Source organism: Anomaloglossus baeobatrachus, chromosome 2, assembly GCF_048569485.1.
Source record: "Anomaloglossus baeobatrachus isolate aAnoBae1 chromosome 2, aAnoBae1.hap1, whole genome shotgun sequence".
In the NCBI taxonomy this organism is placed as follows: domain Eukaryota; kingdom Metazoa; phylum Chordata; class Amphibia; order Anura; family Aromobatidae; genus Anomaloglossus; species Anomaloglossus baeobatrachus.
The window spans coordinates 77838725-77858146 of record NC_134354.1 but is presented as its reverse complement, the minus strand read 5'-3'; the positions used below and the strand labels follow the sequence as shown (position 1 = coordinate 77858146).

General features: G+C 47.0%; 1 protein-coding gene across 13 annotated transcripts; it reads left to right on the top strand.

Annotated features, from left to right (window-relative positions):
- The first annotated feature begins 153 nt into the window (after positions 1-153).
- Positions 154-14987, top strand: LOC142290961 (uncharacterized). 13 transcript variants are annotated; one of them, XR_012750409.1, is made up of 7 exons: positions 154-209; positions 310-717; positions 831-1089; positions 1355-2321; positions 12801-12874; positions 13503-13558; positions 13660-14833. XR_012750409.1 is itself a non-coding variant. In XM_075335098.1 (4 exons), the coding sequence occupies exons 3-4, from the start codon at positions 1602-1604 to the stop codon at positions 12813-12815; spliced, it is 735 nt and encodes a 244-aa protein (XP_075191213.1). In that variant the 5' UTR covers positions 165-717; positions 831-1089; positions 1355-1601; the 3' UTR covers positions 12816-13493. The 13 variants fall into 13 exon arrangements, 1 of the variants encoding a protein (XP_075191213.1); XR_012750411.1 differs by adding an exon at positions 14869-14987 and having other exon boundaries at positions 165-717; positions 13660-14604; XR_012750416.1 differs by having other exon boundaries at positions 165-393; positions 636-717.
- Positions 14988-19422: the final 4435 nt, after the last annotated feature.

Here is a 19422-nt window from a genome sequence, read left to right as displayed (position 1 = left end):
ACTGCCTGATAGTTTGCCTGCTTTGCCCTGTTTATCTCACCAGGTATGTTCTCTGTTGGTATTATACCAATGGGTTCTCCCTTTTATTGCACTTGATTCCTGATTGAGTGGTTTCTAAAAGGTTTTCTCATTTTGGTCTCACAGGGACATAGATATCCCCCTGCTTATGACAACAGCTCTTTATGGCTCACGCCTTGGTTACTTTAAAGGTAGTATGTACTTTTAGCTCAATACATCCCTGAATGAATGTACCTTATACTGGTGTTACTTACCTGTGTATGATTCTCTTTTTACATATGCCACCTTCAGTTTTTGCTTGTCTTGGAGGTAACTGAGAACCAGTCAGTGAGGGAATCTTAATGTGCTGCCATCAGTCATTACTCTGTGTTCCAGGTATTATGTCTAGTTTCAATACTTGCTTGTACATTGTCTCCCCTGACATGCTATTTTGATGTACATGCATGAGGTGTTTACATCTATGTTGGTCTCTTTTTAGACACATCTCCATACTGTCTTCAGCTCTAATTTTCGGTTGCCTTTCACCAACGCTTTGGGGTATAGACACGTATAAATGTATTTCGCATAGAGGTTACATGTCCTTGTATGTATCTCCTTTTTGTACATGTTATTTCCAGCATATACATACCTTGGAGGTAACTGAGAACCATTCAGTGAGAGAATTTCATTTTCCACTACCATCATTTGGTATTATTCCAGGTAATATACCTACCCCACATATGCTACAGGTTCCTGCATGCCACCTCCTTGATTAGAATGCTCACTATTCTATACATCTGAGTAATGCTTATCCATGTTTAATCCCCATGTAGAAACAACTATAATCACAGATTGCCTCCAGTTTTGTTTTGTTCGTTACCACAGGCCAACACAAAAGGTATATACGGCCTTGTCTACCTACTCATTGTATGTCAAATATGGAAAAGAGTGCGTTTTGATATGTTCTAGTCATGTGGAGTGTCACATATCATTTATTCTCCTTATAGACATAGGATCGGAACCTTCTGATCACTCATACCTAATGGTGATGACCAGTCTCTATTGAATTCATATCCTCCCATTACGATATAGGTGGGTTTATGCTTGCTGTACTCTTATCACTTACTTCATGCGCTTTTTAGTCCAACAGGTTATACATATGTTGCAATGATTGTATCACACACTACCAGGAATCATGTGTTATACAAAATGTTTTGTTGGTTCATGGCATCAGTCAATGTATGATGCTTATTGTGAAAGAATTTTCTTCATTTTTTACATACCTTCGTTTGTATCTTTTTGTATTTTTTTTTGTAATATCATGTAATGATGTACTTCTTATGATTTTCTTTGGTAGATAATTCTATCCTTGATAAAGACCAAAACGGTCGAAACGTCGGATGAATTGATCTTGTTTTTGCACTAATAAAACTGATTCCACAATCAAGCAAAATTTCTTCATGCTCGTTTTTTAGTGTGCCAGAATTATTATCCATTTGATTGACTTATTTTTTCTGGGCACCTAGTTTATACACAGTGAGCCAGACATATTCTCTTACTTCGGACTATTTTTATCTGAGCTCCAGTGTTGACCTATACCACAGATGTCTTTCAATACTTTCTCTTATAACACAGATGAAGTCAGCAGCATATTGTCTAAAGTCTCTATACCTAACACTTTTTTATCGGTTCCCACGGAAGAGGTTCGTTCCAGAGACTATGAGAAGGAACTGAGAAGGCACACCGCACTCGAATTACATCTGGCCACGTTGGCTGAATACCACCGTGTTCAGCGCATCCCCAGAGGACTGCGGGTGTCACTGAAACCGACTCTTTTTTCCGATAAACCAAATTTTTGTACCAAATTCGAGAGCATCATCAATAAGTGCTCTATGGACCTTATAATTCTGACCATTGAATTCTTACAAGCAGAAATTGAAGATCTTGGTAAGAACATTACCTGCATTGAACAGCAACTCCAAAATACTGTTCCCAGCACGGAGTGGGACAGGATTCACACCAAAACTAAGGACAACATAGCTGAATTCAGAAAGATCCTGCAAGACCGGAAGAGACAGAAGTTTCTCAGAGATCAGGAGGATTACTCCAAAAATCGGGTCTATCGGTGGCAGTATTGTGAGGATACCCCGAGACGACCTGCCTTCCACAATCGTTACTCATCATCTTCAGGGTCCGATACAGACCAGTACTCCTCCCGACAACCCCATTTTTTAGCCCAACGTTCCGGTCCAAGAGGAAAACGAGGCGCAGTAAGAGGGGCCGTGGGATCCACGTCAACATACCGTGTACAAACACGGTCACAGGTACTAACCTAGTGTACAATATTTCATCCTACAATTTGTCTGTTACTGAGTCTCAGGTATTACAAAAAGGTCTCTCATTCTGCCCTACTCCATCTCTTGATCCATTTGTGTTGAATCAGGAAATGAGGAGATTTTTCAGGTCCCTTCGGTTGAAGGCCCATTTTAGCACCGTTGAACACACACATCCTGACCCAGGTACTTCTCAAGCGGATTCTGATGACATGTTTCGACTGAAACAGCTGGATCTTAGGATTCCCAGCTCTTTCAGTCCACCCAAATCCTATCATCCGATAGAAACGTATGTTACTCTAGTTTCCAGAGATATTGACCAAACACTAAAATCAATTAATGATGGGTATTTCAAAATTAAACATAACCTTACCATTGAAGAGAGTCGTGCCATACAGGATCTTAAGAATAATCCCACAATTGTCATCAAGCCGGCAGACAAGGGAGGGGCCATCGTGATACTTGATAAGAAATATTATGTTAATGAAATTCTGGGTCAACTTGGGGACACTGACACTTATTCACCAATTCAGCGAGATCCCACTTCCCGCATACAGGGACTCATTAAGGGTGTAGTGGATGCTTATCTCATCAATAATACCATTGACCAAGGTCTAGCTGATTTTCTTATCAAACTTCACCCAGTAATACCGGTTTTTTACACATTACCCAAAATTCATAAAAACATGAATCAACCCCCTGGACGCCCAATTGTGGCCTCAACGGAGTCTATTTTATCTCCACTTGCCATTACTGTTGAGAAAATCCTTACTCCCCTTGTACCCAGAATCAAGTCATATCTGAGAGACACGTCTGACTTTCTATCACACTTGCAGTCCATCGGACCATTACCACCTAACTGTATCTTAGTCTCCTTTGATGTTAATAGCCTCTACACCAGTATCCAGCATCAAGACGGTGTACAGGCGGTTGAGTGGTTTCTCACCATACACAGTACTCATTCTTCTTTACAGAATAAATTCTGCCTGGATCTGCTCCAACTGGTCTTGGAGAATAATTTCTTTCTTTTCCAAGATCAATTCTATCTACAGAAACGGGGTACTGCCATGGGCTCGAATTTAGCACCCCCTTATGCTAATATTTTCATGGAACATTTCGAGGAGACTTATGTTTACCAACATAACCTGTGGTTGCAACACTCTGTGAGTTGGAAAAGGTATATAGATGACATATTCATGATTTGGCGGGGTGACCTTTCCTCTCTATTGCTTTTCTACACTGACATGAATTCCTTTAAGCAAGGCCTTTCCTTCACAATTCATCATGACACCCACAGAATTAATTTTCTGGACACTATGGTCATATTATCAGAGGGTTCCCTCAGCACTGATTTGTTCGTTAAACCAACCGATCGCAACAGTCTGTTACATTACAGTAGTTGCCATCCCTGTCACACGAAACAAGGACTCCCCATCTCTCAGCACAGAAGAGTTGAGCGGATAGTGTCTGATCCAGTACAACGAGGTATCAGAGCCAGGGAGATGAGTGAGAAGTTCCTCCAAAGAGGATACCCCGGTGAGATTGCGGACAAGAAATCTTCCCATAGACCCATTAGGGATAAAATGGCTCCTCGCATCGCATGCGTGAATACATATCATCCTTTTTCTCCCCTAATCAGGGGCATCATTTGTAGGCATTGGCCACTCCTAGGTAAATCCTACCCTGAAGTTAGGGAATTTGATTCATTCCCTTTATTTTGCAATAAGAGACCCCGCAACCTCCGGGATAACTTTGTCAGGGCCGACATCGGTTCCGATAAATCCTCATTGAAACAAACCTCTCTTGGTACCCCCAGGAAAGGAAATTTTCCCTGTCATCACTGTGTTCAGTGTAATAACCTCACCAAAGGGGATACTTTTACTCATCCTCTGTCGGGCCGCATCTTCCCTATACGTGGATTTTTCACTTGTGAATCCTCCTTTGTGGTTTACTTGATCAAATGCCCTTGCGGTCTCGGGTATGTTGGAGAGACAACCCAGCATATCCGGGACCGCATCAGTAAACATAAATCCACTATACGATGCAAACAGGTCCTTTTACCCATCCCATACCACTTCATCACATATGGCCACACCATCGCTCAGCTCAAGTATCAGGTACTTGAACATGTCCCTCCTCCCAGAAGAGGTGGTAACCGTATACGCACCCTTAAGGAGAGGGAGTCATTTTGGATTTTTACCTTGAATACTCTAGAACCGAAGGGGCTTAATAGGGAACATGATATGTGTTTATGATGTTGACTCGCCCACCCCAGGGCTATGGGACACCCGGTGCCGGGCCGGACTAGTCCGGTGGTAGTCAGTGGTGGCTGGGCCCGGCTCCGTGGCCCTGGTGGGTGTCAGTTGAATATGTGGCGGATGACTTTAAGTTTGTATTCGTGACGCCACCTGTGGTCTGCGGCTATTAAGCCGCCGCTGCTGTGTGAGGCCACCGGGATGATGTTATAGCAGCAATGGTGGTACTGCTCCCCACAGGTGGAGCAATGCCCGGGGCACAGTTGGTGCTTGTGGAAGTCTATGGTGCTGTGTGACTAACACGGTGCAGGGCCGACAAGCAATGAAAGAAACAGGCACAAACAGTAGTCTCTTTACCTTCTCCTCTTTTACTCGGCAGAAACTTAGTCCAGGGAGACCGTCACAGATGGTAAAGATGATCCGGCCGGCCTGGAAGTGCCTGGGGTGATCTTTGGCCAGTTGAGTATGAGGCCTACTCCTTAATCTTTCTCTGCTGTTTTAGGACACTGCACTTTAGGTTTGCAATTGCCCTCTTGCTGCTGGGACTTGTTGTTCGTCCCCCTTTCTGTGTGGTAGACTGCGCAGGCCCTCTCTGGTGCTTCTCTGCTGGAGTCCACACCAGGCCCTTGGGATGCAGCTGTTCCTTCAGATTGCTTCTGGGACAGGGGGCTTGCAGCTCTCCTGCCCTCCGGATTCAGCTACCAGGGATGGATTTTATGCCCTGGCAACTACAGACTCCGATGTCCGAGTCTCTGCTGTGCCTCTCTGCTCCCCTTGCTTCACTGGGCCAAGCTATTCCAGCTCTAGGCCCCAGTTTCACAAGGCAGCACTACCCTGCGTCTGCACTCTTTCACTCCTGTCTCCAGACTAACCACTACTTCCTCCCTTCAGCCAGACTTAAGGAATCCTCCCTGAAGTTCCAGGTTCAGAGCTCCCTCTGCTGGCCGGAGGGAGAATTGTGTTGAGTGTTAACTTACTGGCCAATAGATCTCCCAATTACCTCCAGGCTCAGCATTAACCCTTTGGGAGGGCAATGCTGTTGTGGCGACCAGGTCCTGGGGCGCCACACTCCCCCTTAGTTAAATTCAGTACTCCCGGACTGTAGAAACAAACATGACATGTTAGAACATTTCATCCCATTATGGGAGGCGCAAATACTTTAACGTTACAAACTTAAACATTACTATAAGAGTCCAGTGTGGCTCCCTGCCGGGTGTCCATTACACTGCTCCAGGGGGGACCCGCCGCGATCAAACCCCCAACGTAGGCTCTGGGCGTGCGTCAGAGCATTGATGACCCCACTCTATGCACGCCGGACGGGTTTTTCTTCAGGGGTGTCGAGCACACTGGTGCTAACTATGAACAATTTAGGTGTTGGCCACCCATAGTCCAGTGGCCCAATTGTCCATTTTCGCAATCAAAGAAAAGAAAAACATTTTGTACACAACCTTACAGACATTTTGCATAACTATGTACATTCTAATAAATACTCCGTCTTTTTCCCTTATACAGTTGACTCTCTATACCTTGGAGGGGGTTGTCCCCGAGTGCTGCGCTGGGACCTACGTAGCTCTGGTGTTTGCCCCTGACTACGTGGTGCGTCTTCTATCTCAGCACTACAGGTGGGCCTAACCCCAATAGGTAAGCGTGATGGTTGCCTTTGTGGGCTAAGAGTCGCCAAGGGTATGACAGGTTCACCACTGACAGGGGGTTGATCCTCCTGTTCCACTGCTGGCGTGTCATCTCGTGCTGGCGCGGACGGTTCTTTAGGTGGATCCGGAACCTTTTCTGTTTCTGGCTCGACCAACTGTGGAAATGTCAAAACTGGTACCACTATAGCATTGTTTATTCGGGTCCAAGTTTTGGGGAACTTTCCAAGGATGGTTTGAATCATCTCCCCTTCTTTCTCTTGACTTTGGGGACTTCCTTGTACTCCTTCCATTTCTCTTTGGATTCTGCACCGTTCAGGGCACGCTTTCAGGCGGTCTCGGGAAATTGCTTGATAGGTCTTGCCTTCATCCTTGCTTATGAGGCATACCTTACTATTGTCAAAGTTGGAGGGGATAATGGTGTAGGGCTCGTTTTCCCACTGATCATCCAATTTATGCGTCCTCCGCTTCTTCTTGAGGACTTGTTCTCCAGGTGCTAAGGGAGTTGCTGGGGCTGTTTGATTGTAATGCTGCTCTTGTCTCGTTCTTGCTTGAGACAGGCTCCTCTCTACGCACTCCTGGACCTTACGGTACCGCTGCTGCCGTTCTGTATCCCAATCCTCTATTTCTTGAACCGCCTCAGGCGACACAGTCCCCATCTCAAAGTCTACAGGCAACTTGCCAGGCCTGGCTCGCATCAGGTAAGCGGGGCTGCAGTTGGTCGAATTCACTGGGATATGGTTGTACAGGTCTACCAGATCTGGCAACTTTTCTGGCCATTGGTTCCTTTCCTCCAGCGGTAGGGTCTTCAGCATATCAATAACCACATGGTTCATTTTCTCGCACAGTCCATTGGTTTGGGGGTGGTACGGTGTGGTTCGGATTTTCTTACAACCGTACATGTTACAGAACTCTTGGAACACTTCAGCCTCGAATGCAGGACCCTGATCAGTCAGTACCCTTTCCGGATAGCCGTGAGGTCGACAAAAGGATGCCTGGAACGCTCTAGCTGCTGTCCTGGCTGTCTGGTCCTTCACAGGCACTACTACCAGGAAACGAGAGTAATGGTCCACAATGGTGAGGGCGTACACATAGCCTGACCGGCTTGGTGTTAGCTTCACGTGGTCCAGGGCCACCAACTCCAGGGGCTGCTTCGTGACAATTGGCTGTAGGGGAGACCTTTGGCTGGCATCATCCTTCCGCCTCAGGTTACACGGGCCACAGTCTCGGCACCACTTCTCGATCATCTTTCTCATGTGCACCCAATAGAACCGATCACGGAGTAGGGCCTCCAACTTCTTCCACCCGAAGTGTCCTGCGTTATCATGATACGCTGCTAGGACCATTGGAGCATCCCTCTGCGGAACCACTATCTGCCAGACAAGTTCATTTGTTCGCCAGTTGACATATCTCTTGCAGAGCTTGCCTTGGTAGGTGAACAGTCGTCCCCTCTCCTTCCACAGCTGCTGGGCTTCCTCTGGAGCGTCTGGGCCAAGATGGGTCTCAGCTTGCGCTAGCTTCTCTTTGACCAATCGCACGGCCGGGTCACCATTCTGTGTTTCTTCCCAATTATGGTGGAGTAATGGGTTGACCGAGACCTCGTGCTGGCTTGAGCGCTTCACTCCCACAGCATGCTCACACTGGGAAACACCTTGGTGATGGAAAGCCGGTAACTCTATCTCTTCGAGTTCATCCAGGTCTTCTCCAGACTCGGGTAAGTGAGGCATTCTGGACAGCGCATCAGCATTGTTATTCTTCTTGCCAGCCCGATACTTGATGGTAAAGTCAAAGTTAGACAGCCGGGCCATCCATCGCTGTTCCATCGCACCTAACTTGGCTGTTGCCAGGTGTGTCAACGGATTGTTGTCCGTGAAGATGGTGAACTTGGCCGATGCCAGATAGTGCTTGAAGCGTTCAGTCACTGCCCAAACAATAGCGAGGAACTCCAGCTTGAAGGAACTGTAGTTTTCTGGATTCCTTTCTGTGGGCCGAAGCTTCCTACTGGCGTACGCTATCACCCTCTCTCTGCCTCCCTGTACCTGGGACAGAACTGCTCCCAGTCCCACGTTGCTGGCGTCTGTATACAGTACAAACGGTTGGCTGTAGTCAGGGTAGGCCAGAATTTCTTCTCCCGTGAGAGCCCCTTTCAGCCGGACAAAGGATGTTTCCAGTTGGCTGCTCCATTCAAATGGAGGGCTCTGCTTCTTAGCCTGCTTTGGCTGGCCCACCAGGAGATCTTGAAGGGGCGCTGCTATCTTGGTGAAACCATCAATGAACCTTCGGTAGTAGCCCACCAGTCCAAGGAACTGCCGCACCTCCTTCACTGTGGTGGGTCTTGGCCAGTCCTTGATTACAGTGACTTTCTCCGGATCAGGTGCCACACCTTCTGCGCTGACCACATGACCCAGGTACTGTACCTTTGGCTTCAAGAGGTGACATTTGGACGGCTTGATCTTCAGGCCATATTTCGACAAGGACTCAAACACTTCTGCTAAGTGCTTCAGGTGGTCCTCATAAGTCTTGGAGTAGACTATGACGTCATCCAGGTACAACAGCACGGTTTCAAAGTTGTGGTGGCCCAAGCAGCACTCCATCAACCTTTGGAATGTCCCTGGGGCGTTGCAGAGCCCGAATGGCATACAATTGAACTCACAGAGGCCCATTGGTGTCGTGAATGCAGTCTTCTCCTTGTCCGCCTCTGCCACGGGAACCTGCCAATACCCACTGGTGAGATCCAAGGTGGAGAAATAGTTAGCTGACTTTAAGGCTGTTAGTGACTCCTCTATTCTGGGCAGTGGATAAGCATCTTTATGTGTAATGCGGTTAATTTGCCTGTAATCTACACACATTCTCATCGTACCATCTTTTTTCTTTACGAGCACTAGTGGAGCTGCCCAGGGGCTACAACTATCTCTGATAACCCCAGCCTCCTTCATTTCCCGTAACATTTCCTTGGCACACTGATACTGTGCGGGGGGTACAGGGCGGTATCTCTCTTTAATGGGATGATGATCACCCGTGGGGATTTGATGTTTAACCCCTTTCACCTGCCCAAAATCTAGGGGGTGTTTGCTGAAGACCCGCTCGTACTCCTGTACCACCCGGTAAACCCCATGCTTTTGGTGCGAGGGGGTGGAGTCGGTGCCTACATGTAATTTTTGGCACCAGTCTTCCGGCTGCCCCTTGGAGCCATTGTCTTCCGCCTGGTCGGACGGGATCAAGGGTTCCACTGCTTTAATGGTATTGTTGCTGACAGTGTACAGTTTTGCTACAGTGGCGTACCGGGGCAATTTGGCCTCCTCCTCCCCACAATTCAGGACACGGACGGGCACTCTCCCCTTGCGGACGTCTGCTACCCCTCTGGCTATCAGGACTCCAGGCCTACTGTCTGAATACACCGGTTCTACCAAGGCATGGTAATCCTGACCCTTGAGGCCTATTGCTGCCCGACACCATATCAACATTTCACTTCTTGGGGGTATTACAATGGGGAGGGGGTCACTTACCCTCACACTGCCAATTTCTCCTCCGGCCAGCTCTACCTGCTGCCTCCTCATCAGGGCTCTGATCTCCCTCTGTAGGACACGCTGCTGCCCGGAGCTGGCAGTTTCAGACGCCTGTTGCAACAAAATTATCACTTCGGCAATACAATTTTCTATCACATTTGTACCAATGGTTAGCAGTGGGTCAGATTCTTTGCGATCAATATCTACAATTATCATCCCCTGACATGGCAATTCCACCCGCCCCACTTTAATGGTTACTTCTTTGTACCCAATTTGAGGTAAGGGCTGACCATTACTGGCCACAATTGTTAAATCATCATCTGGGCCATGGTCAATGTCTGAATCAGCCCAATATCTTTTGTACAGTTTGTGGGGGATGGTTGTTACCTGGGACCCCGTATCCAGGAGGGCATTCAAAGGGATCCCATCCAGCACAATGGGAAGGACCGGTCGTCCTCCCACATACTTGCTGCGGCTGGGGTTTGAGCCGGGCTTCCTTACACCTGGGGGTTGGCTCCTGGCCCCAGGCTCAGCCCATTTAAAGGACAGCGTCGTGCAATGTGGCCCGCCTGGTTGCAGTGGCGGCAGATCGGTTGTCCTGTTGAATCATACCGGTCTGTGTCTCTGCCTCGGGTCGGCGGAATCCTCCTCTGTCGCATCCATGGGACGTCCTCTGGGCTGGAGGCCAACTCGATTTTTGCAGGCGAGGGGGTCATTTGTAGAGACTGCACGGTCTTGGCAAGGGCAGCCACAGTCTTGGTCAGCTCCTGGACCTGCTGTCTTAGCTCTGCAGTGGGATCCTTATCCAGGGACTGCGCCTCAGCCCCTGCAGTGGCTCGGGTTGCAGGCACCATCCCGGGGTACGTGATAGCAAGAGGCCGGAGGGGTACTGGGTCATTCGGTGTAGATTCTCTCAGTACCCTGATGGCCTGGTCCTTAAACTTGGCAAAGTCCAGAGCAGGGTTCTGCAGGACCAGGATACGCAGCTGGGTCCTGTGGGCATCTGACAGGAGCCCCTCTATGAACTGCTCCGTTAGGAGTTTGTCTTCTTCACGTACACTCTCTGGGTCCACCTGTTTAACTGCTTTCAGGGCCTCCTGCAAGTTTAAGGCATAGTCCCTTATGCTGTCTGTGGCCCGCTGCTTGCACCCAAAGAATCTCATCTTTATCTCTGCTGCGGTGCGGGTGTCAAACGTACTCTTTAGCTTGGCCAGTATCTGTGCTGCTGTCCCTTTATCTGTATCAGGCCAGGACTTCGCTTCACGCTGGGCTGCGCCGGCTAGCTGTCCCATTACTATGCCCACCTTCTGGCTCTCAGTCAGCGGATACACCCGGAATAAGCTGTGCAGGCTTTCTCTGAAGTCACTCAAGGTATGGGACTCCCCGGAGTACTGCGGCAGCCATTCTGCTCCCGGTATGTACGGCATGGTGATCGGCATTACCGGCGCTACAGTGGGGGCCGGGGCGACGGCGACTGGGACTGCTTCGGCCGGTGCTGCGGCGCCTTGGGCGATGGCAGCCACCTGCTCTCCCTCTGAGTCGGACATCTTCCTCCCCCTTAGTGAACCTTACCAGGCTCCGTTCACTTTTCAAATTTCCTTCTGGGTCGCGCGGGGTTAACAGCGCTCTGCTCTGATGGCGCGCTCCCTTCGCGCTCTTTTTCAGGCACGCCCCCCTTCTTCCTGCGCTCGGCGAGGCTAATGGCGGCGGCGGTTTACAGACAGTACACAGTCTTTTAAGCACAATTCCTGCAGGCGCACAGTACCCGGTGTGACCGGGCACGAAATCCTGTTCGTGACGCCAAAAGTTGACTCGCCCACCCCAGGGCTATGGGACACCCGGTGCCGGGCCGGACTAGTCCGGTGGTAGTCAGTGGTGGCTGGGCCCGGCTCCGTGGCCCTGGTGGGTGTCAGTTGAATATGTGGCGGATGACTTTAAGTTTGTATTCGTGACGCCACCTGTGGTCTGCGGCTATTAAGCCGCCGCTGCTGTGTGAGGCCACCGGGATGATGTTATAGCAGCAATGGTGGTACTGCTCCCCACAGGTGGAGCAATGCCCGGGGCACAGTTGGTGCTTGTGGAAGTCTATGGTGCTGTGTGACTAACACGGTGCAGGGCCGACAAGCAATGAAAGAAACAGGCACAAACAGTAGTCTCTTTACCTTCTCCTCTTTTACTCGGCAGAAACTTAGTCCAGGGAGACCGTCACAGATGGTAAAGATGATCCGGCCGGCCTGGAAGTGCCTGGGGTGATCTTTGGCCAGTTGAGTATGAGGCCTACTCCTTAATCTTTCTCTGCTGTTTCAGGACACTGCACTTTAGGTTTGCAATTGCCCTCTTGCTGCTGGGACTTGTTGTTCGTCCCCCTTTCTGTGTGGTAGACTGCGCAGGCCCTCTCTGGTGCTTCTCTGCTGGAGTCCACACCAGGCCCTTGGGATGCAGCTGTTCCTTCAGATTGCTTCTGGGACAGGGGGCTTGCAGCTCTCCTGCCCTCCGGATTCAGCTACCAGGGATGGATTTTATGCCCTGGCAACTACAGACTCCGATGTCCGAGTCTCTGCTGTGCCTCTCTGCTCCCCTTGCTTCACTGGGCCAAGCTATTCCAGCTCTAGGCCCCAGTTTCACAAGGCAGCACTACCCTGCGTCTGCACTCTTTCACTCCTGTCTCCAGACTAACCACTACTTCCTCCCTTCAGCCAGACTTAAGGAATCCTCCCTGAAGTTCCAGGTTCAGAGCTCCCTCTGCTGGCCGGAGGGAGAATTGTGTTGAGTGTTAACTTACTGGCCAATAGATCTCCCAATTACCTCCAGGCTCAGCATTAACCCTTTGGGAGGGCAATGCTGTTGTGGCGACCAGGTCCTGGGGCGCCACACTACTATTCTTATAATGTCTCAATCATGGCGGTCTCTCTTTGTGGTTGTTCCTAAGGTGATTGTACAAGGACTGTAAAACAAGGACTGTAAAACACCAGTATAAGGACTTGGTCATGATATAACTTCTATATATATATTTATATATATAAACCTTGTCTCTAACCCCTTTTTCTCTTTTATTTATAGGCACCCTCCACCTGACCCCTCACCTATTGGCACTGGCATCGGGTTCCCTCAGTAGAATCACCATTCTCACCTGTGTAAGAATGTCACCAGGCACTTTGATATAATCATAACCTGTTTCCTCATTTGTTGCTATCCCTGACCTGTGCTCCGTGCCCGGCTCGTGCGTTGTGCAAATAGCCAGGCATGACGCACGGGCGGCGCGCGATCCACAGGCCAGCCTATCTAACACTCCTGACACTGTCTGTAAGCTCCACACACTGACTTATGTACTGGGCCCCCTCACACGTTGTGCAAAGAACTAAGCGCGACGTGTGGGCGGCACTCAGTCCGTGGGTCAGTTCACTCCCATCCTACACATACTCAATTACACGCCCCTTGCTCTCCGCCCACCGCCCTGTCCTGCCGCTCGCCGTCTGCGCGTGCGCGGTGCTGATGCCGGCACTGCGCATGCGCGGTGCTGATGCCGGCACTGCGCATGCGCCGCGTGCGTTCCACGGACGCACACTGCGTTCCACTACCAGGAAGTGGGGTAGTGGACGCTCGCCCCCCTTTTCATATAAATAAGCCCCAGCGACGCAGCCAGTCGCACTTAACCAGGGGCCTATACCCTATACCACCACCACAAGGTATGTGTCAGCCTCCTTTACACCACCTCAACCAAGTCGGGCCATCACTGAATATGCCCTTCATTTTTCTCACCAGAATCCTGCACCCCACTGCCTGATAGTTTGCCTGCTTTGCCCTGTTTATCTCACCAGGTATGTTCTCTGTTGGTATTATACCAATGGGTTCTCCCTTTTATTGCACTTGATTCCTGATTGAGTGGTTTCTAAAAGGTTTTCTCATTTTGGTCTCACAGGGACATAGGTATCCCCCTGCTTATGACAACAGCTCTTTATGGCTCACGCCTTGGTTACTTTAAAGGTAGTATGTACTTTTAGCTCAATACATCCCTGAATGAATGTACCTTATACTGGTGTTACTTACCTGTGTATGATTCTCTTTTTACATATGCCACCTTCAGTTTTTGCTTGTCTTGGAGGTAACTGAGAACCAGTCAGTGAGGGAATCTTAATGTGCTGCCATCAGTCATTACTCTGTGTTCCAGGTATTATGTCTAGTTTCAATACTTGCTTGTACATTGTCTCCCCTGACATGCTATTTTGATGTACATGCATGAGGTGTTTACATCTATGTTGGTCTCTTTTTAGACACATCTCCATACTGTCTTCAGCTCTAATTTTCGGTTGCCTTTCACCAACGCTTTGGGGTATAGACACGTATAAATGTATTTCGCATAGAGGTTACATGTCCTTGTATGTATCTCCTTTTTGTACATGTTATTTCCAGCATATACATACCTTGGAGGTAACTGAGAACCATTCAGTGAGAGAATTTCATTTTCCACTACCATCATTTGGTATTATTCCAGGTAATATACCTACCACACATATGCTACAGGTTCCTGCATGCCACCTCCTTGATTAGAATGCTCACTATTCTATACATCTGAGTAATGCTTATCCATGTTTAATCCCCATGTAGAAACAACTATAATCACAGATTGCCTCCAGTTTTGTTTTGTTCGTTACCACAGGCCAACACAAAAGGTATATACGGCCTTGTCTACCTACTCATTGTATGTCAAATATGGAAAAGAGTGCGTTTTGATATGTTCTAGTCATGTGGAGTGTCACATATCATTTATTCTCCTTATAGACATAGGATCGGAACCTTCTGATCACTCATACCTAATGGTGATGACCAGTCTCTATTGAATTCATATCCTCCCATTACGATATAGGTGGGTTTATGCTTGCTGTACTCTTATCACTTACTTCATGCGCTTTTTAGTCCAACAGGTTATACATATGTTGCAATGATTGTATCACACACTACCAGGAATCATGTGTTATACAAAATGTTTTGTTGGTTCATGGCATCAGTCAATGTATGATGCTTATTGTGAAAGAATTTTCTTCATTTTTTACATACCTTCGTTTGTATCTTTTTGTATTTTTTTTGTAATATCATGTAATGATGTACTTCTTATGATTTTCTTTGGTAGATAATTCTATCCTTGATAAAGACCAAAACGGTCGAAACGTCGGATGAATTGATCTTGTTTTTGCACTAATAAAACTGATTCCACAATCAAGCAAAATTTCTTCATGCTCGTTTTTTAGTGTGCCAGAATTATTATCCATTTGAGTCACTAAGCGGCTGGCCAATCAAAGTGGAGGGGCGGAGATGAGCGGGACATAACATCCCGCCCACCTTCTTCCTTCCGCATTGCGGCCGGCGGCAGGTAAGGAGACGTTCCTCGCTCCTGCGGTGTCACACAAAGCGATGTGTGCTGCCGCAGGAGTGCCAAACCACATCGATAATCAACCATTACCGATTTTTGGTTTTGGGAAGACCTCTCCATGGTGAACGATTTTCACCATTTTTGAGGTCACTTAAGGTCTCTGGTCAGTATCACATGCTACGATATCGTTAATGACGCTGGATGTGCGTCACTAACAACGTGACCCCGACGATAAAACATTAACGATATCGTAGCGTGTAAAGCCCCCTATAGTCTGTTGTCTCTAACATCATGTCCTTTCTGAAACCTAATTTGTCAAAAACAGAACTCCTTGTTTTACCTGTGCTAACCTGCCTAAACCCAATATTGGGATTTCCATGTGTAGCCCTACCATTACTCTCCTTCACTGCCTACGTCCGATCACTCACTCGCTTATGTCATCTACACCTGAAAAATATTTCTAGAATTCACCCTTTTCTTACCTTTGACTCTGCAAAAACTGTTAGGCCTAAGACACACAGCATGAAGATCGGACCCAGTGGAATGTGATAAAACATCGCATTCCACTCGGACCAATATTAGTCTATGTATCAACACATATGAGCGATTATTTTCTCGGCCCCAATCGAACCGAGAAAACAATCGAAGCATGCTGCAATTGTAATGCGAGACTCCTTCTCTCGCACCCATTCAAGTCTATGGGGCGAGAGAAAGATCGCACTGCACTCGCAGTACACCGTTGTACCGCATGTGCAGGGCGTGAATGGCAATAGCCGGCTATGGAGGAGAGAGGGAAATAAATCCCTCCCTCTCCTCCTCCGCGCCTGCCCGCCCCTCCTCAGCGCTGGCCCACCTCTACTCAGATCCGGCCCGTCCCCCGCAGCTGAGGTCCGATCGCATGATCGGACCTCAGTCGCAGTGACACTCGCATGACACTCGGCTCCTGCTGTGCTGCAAGCGCGAGCTGAGTGTCATGCGAGGATCGCATTCTTCCCCGTGTGGCCCCGGCCTTACTGTCACTCTTATTCGTTTTTGTTGACTGTTGCAACTCTACTAATCGGTCTCCATTTTACTAAACTCTCAGCTCTCCAATTCAACCTGAATGCAGCAGCCAGGATCATATTCCTCTCCAACCGCTACATCGATGCCTGTGCACATCCGCTACAGAGTCCAATAATATAAACTTATCACTCTCACTCACAAAGCTCTCCACAGTTCTGCGCTGTCCTTCATCTCCTCTCTCATCTCTGTCACCCAATCTGTGCCGTCAGTTACACTAGTGACCTAAAACTGACATCCTCTATAATCCGAACCTCCCACTCCCGAGCTGCGCTAATGCTCTGAAACACACTACCCAGAACAATTTGAATAATTAACAATACCCTCAGTTATAAGCGTGCATTGAAAACATTGGTTTACAATGTTCTGTTTTTGATACTATGTTATGTTTTTTATTTGAGATCAGGAGTTAAACTGTACAACAAATCCTCAGTAGAGTAACCTTGCAGTCTCTTAAAACAATGTGATTTTACAGCGGAATGAAGCCTCATATTTTTTTGAAGAAACATAGGTTCCATTAGGAAACAAACAAAATATTTTTATCTACTTGCATAGCTTGCTGTCATCTAACATAGACAACATTTTGTCTTCTTTTTTATACCTATTTACGACATAAAACATATAATATACTTTCTAGCAGAGGTAAGTGGATCAGGTAAAATTCGATTTCGCCTGTTCTCATGTTTTTTTCTGGGAAATTCGATGTACAGAATTTTTTTTCTCCACGAATACTGAAAATCTTTATACTCACCTCACTGCTCACCTCTACAGCCCCTCAGTTCCATACCACCACCCATCCGGTTCTCATCAAATCTGCGGATTGACAATGGTGGCACTTAAATCATTAGGGCTTTGCTCCTTGAGTTGCTGGGCCTGGCTGGATTTTGTGCATGTGACCGCATGAGTTGTGGTGCATGCACAGACCTCATGGGCCGTGACCTTTACGGGCTTATGCACAGAGCTGTGTTGTATCTAGCAAACCCACAAGTCTTGGCCTAGCGGATGAGGTCCCTAAAATTCCAGCTCAGCTGACACTGATCCTAAAGATGCAGCTAGGACTGGATGGGTGGGGATTAGAGATGAGTGGTTCAATCGAGGCTCAGTTTGCCGGCAGCAAACAAGCTTAGCTCGACAGGCTCGAGCTTGACCTGAACCATGGATCCAGTCACTGATTGGCAGTTTGAGTCTCTGCCCACATACAGCCAGCAATAAGGAGATCACTTCCGAAGGAGAGTGGGTGGGTTTTTTTCAAACTTTTTTTTTTTTGCACATTACATCCGATCACACTGTTGCTTTCCCCAGTATGCACCATTCAAACACTGCAACTGGCTCACACAGAACTGAGCACCAAGCATACCTGAGCACAACATTGCTTGTATGAGTTTTGTTTACACGTAACGCATCCGATCCCAGAACCCGAACCTTGATTTTTAAATTTGGTGCGCGGTTCGAAAACCGAACCTCAGGTTCTCTTATCTCTAGTGGTAGTGAGTAGCGGAGGAGTCAAAAAGGTTACAATAAAGTTTTAGTTTTTTTTTAACATTTTGGTGGCCTTTATGGTTCAGAAAATTTCAGCCAGTAGCCCGCATTTTTCTGAATCCAAGAGAAAACAATATACATAAAATACACATTTTTGGAAATGTGGCTTTTTGTAACATTTGAGTAGAATTCATTTTTCGCTTTATTTGCTATTTCTACCTAAGAGTAATATGGATAAGTATTGAGAACCTAAAACTACTTTTGGAAACTTTTCGCTTTCAGCATCATTTATTTCCAATTGAGCTAATTGTCTGTCCATGGGAACAGCAAAAGGAAAGACATAACGCCACCATAAATCATAGCATAAAAGGTATTAAGCACTGCTGAAACATTTCTATAGTTAGAAGTGCCAAATTCTGAATAAAAGAATTACTTTCATATTGATAGATGAATGAATCAAGCTGACAGTTCTGTAAACCACTGATAAGCTGCCGACATAGGAAGTAAACTAAGTTAGAAGAAATATATTCTGATGTTGTATTTCCATTTATTGCATGCCACAAAAATTAATGATAGCATTACAGTAACATAATTCTGTGTGGTCTGCCCCAGGATAAAATGATATTTGAGAAATGATTTAAAGGGACATAAAGTTCTCACTTAATGCCTATAATACCCAAAATGGATAGGAGTTTTGGATTTGGTTTGTCTAGTTTAGAAAAACAATGACCAAGTTTTCTTTTAGTTGATGGTTAATGGTTTTGTTTAGTCATTGATAGGGCTGACTTTAGTTTAGAGTTCAGTTCAGTCCTCAAGCTTGACCCCAGTCTCTGAACCACATAGAAGGCAATGGACATCCAAACCTCTGTGCTGTAAAATGGCTGTAAAATGGTCATATTAAGGGCTAGGAGGCTGCAAAAGTAAGTAAAATGGTGGAAAGAGCAAGACAATTGCCCTGCAAAGAAATGTGTTTAGGGAAATGACTTAAAAGGGTTCTGTCACCATAGCAATCATGGTTACATAGGAGGTAAATGAAGAAACTAAAATTGTTAAGCGTGCCCCCCACACAGACTGATTTTGGAGCAAAAATAAAAAAGGCCCCTACAAAGACTGTTTTCACAGTTGACCTACACAGCCAAGATTGGAAGGGATCCCCCATAGTGCAACTATTTTAAAAAAGGCCCCTACATAGCCTGTTTTCAGAATTGACCCACACAGCTAAGATTGGCAGAATTCCTCCACAGAGCAACAATTTTCAAAACAGGCCCCTACACAACCTGTTTTTCCAGTTTACTCACACAGCCAAAAGTGGCAGAGTTCCCCCACAGTGCAACAATTTTAAAAAAGCCCCTACACTGAGAGCCTATTTTTCCATTTGAACCAATCAGCCAAGATTGGCAGAGTGTGCCCGCAAAGCAACAGTTTTTTTAAAAATAGCCTCTTTCAGAGTTCACCCACACAGCCAAGATTTACATGGCTCCCCCACAGACCAACAATTATAAAAATGCCGCTACAGACTCTTTTTTCAGAGTTTACCTAAACAACCAAAATAAAGAGTTGACCAAAAGAGCAACAATTTTAAAAAGGCCCCTACACAGAGAGCCTATTTTCTCAATTGACCCAAACAGCCAAGATTGGCAGAGTGCACCCACAGAGCAACAGTTTTCAAAAAAGGCCCCTGAATAGCCTTATTTCAGAGTTGACTCACACAGTCAAGAATGGCAGAGTTCCCCCACAGAATAACAATTTTAAAAATGCCCCTACAGAGCCTGTTTT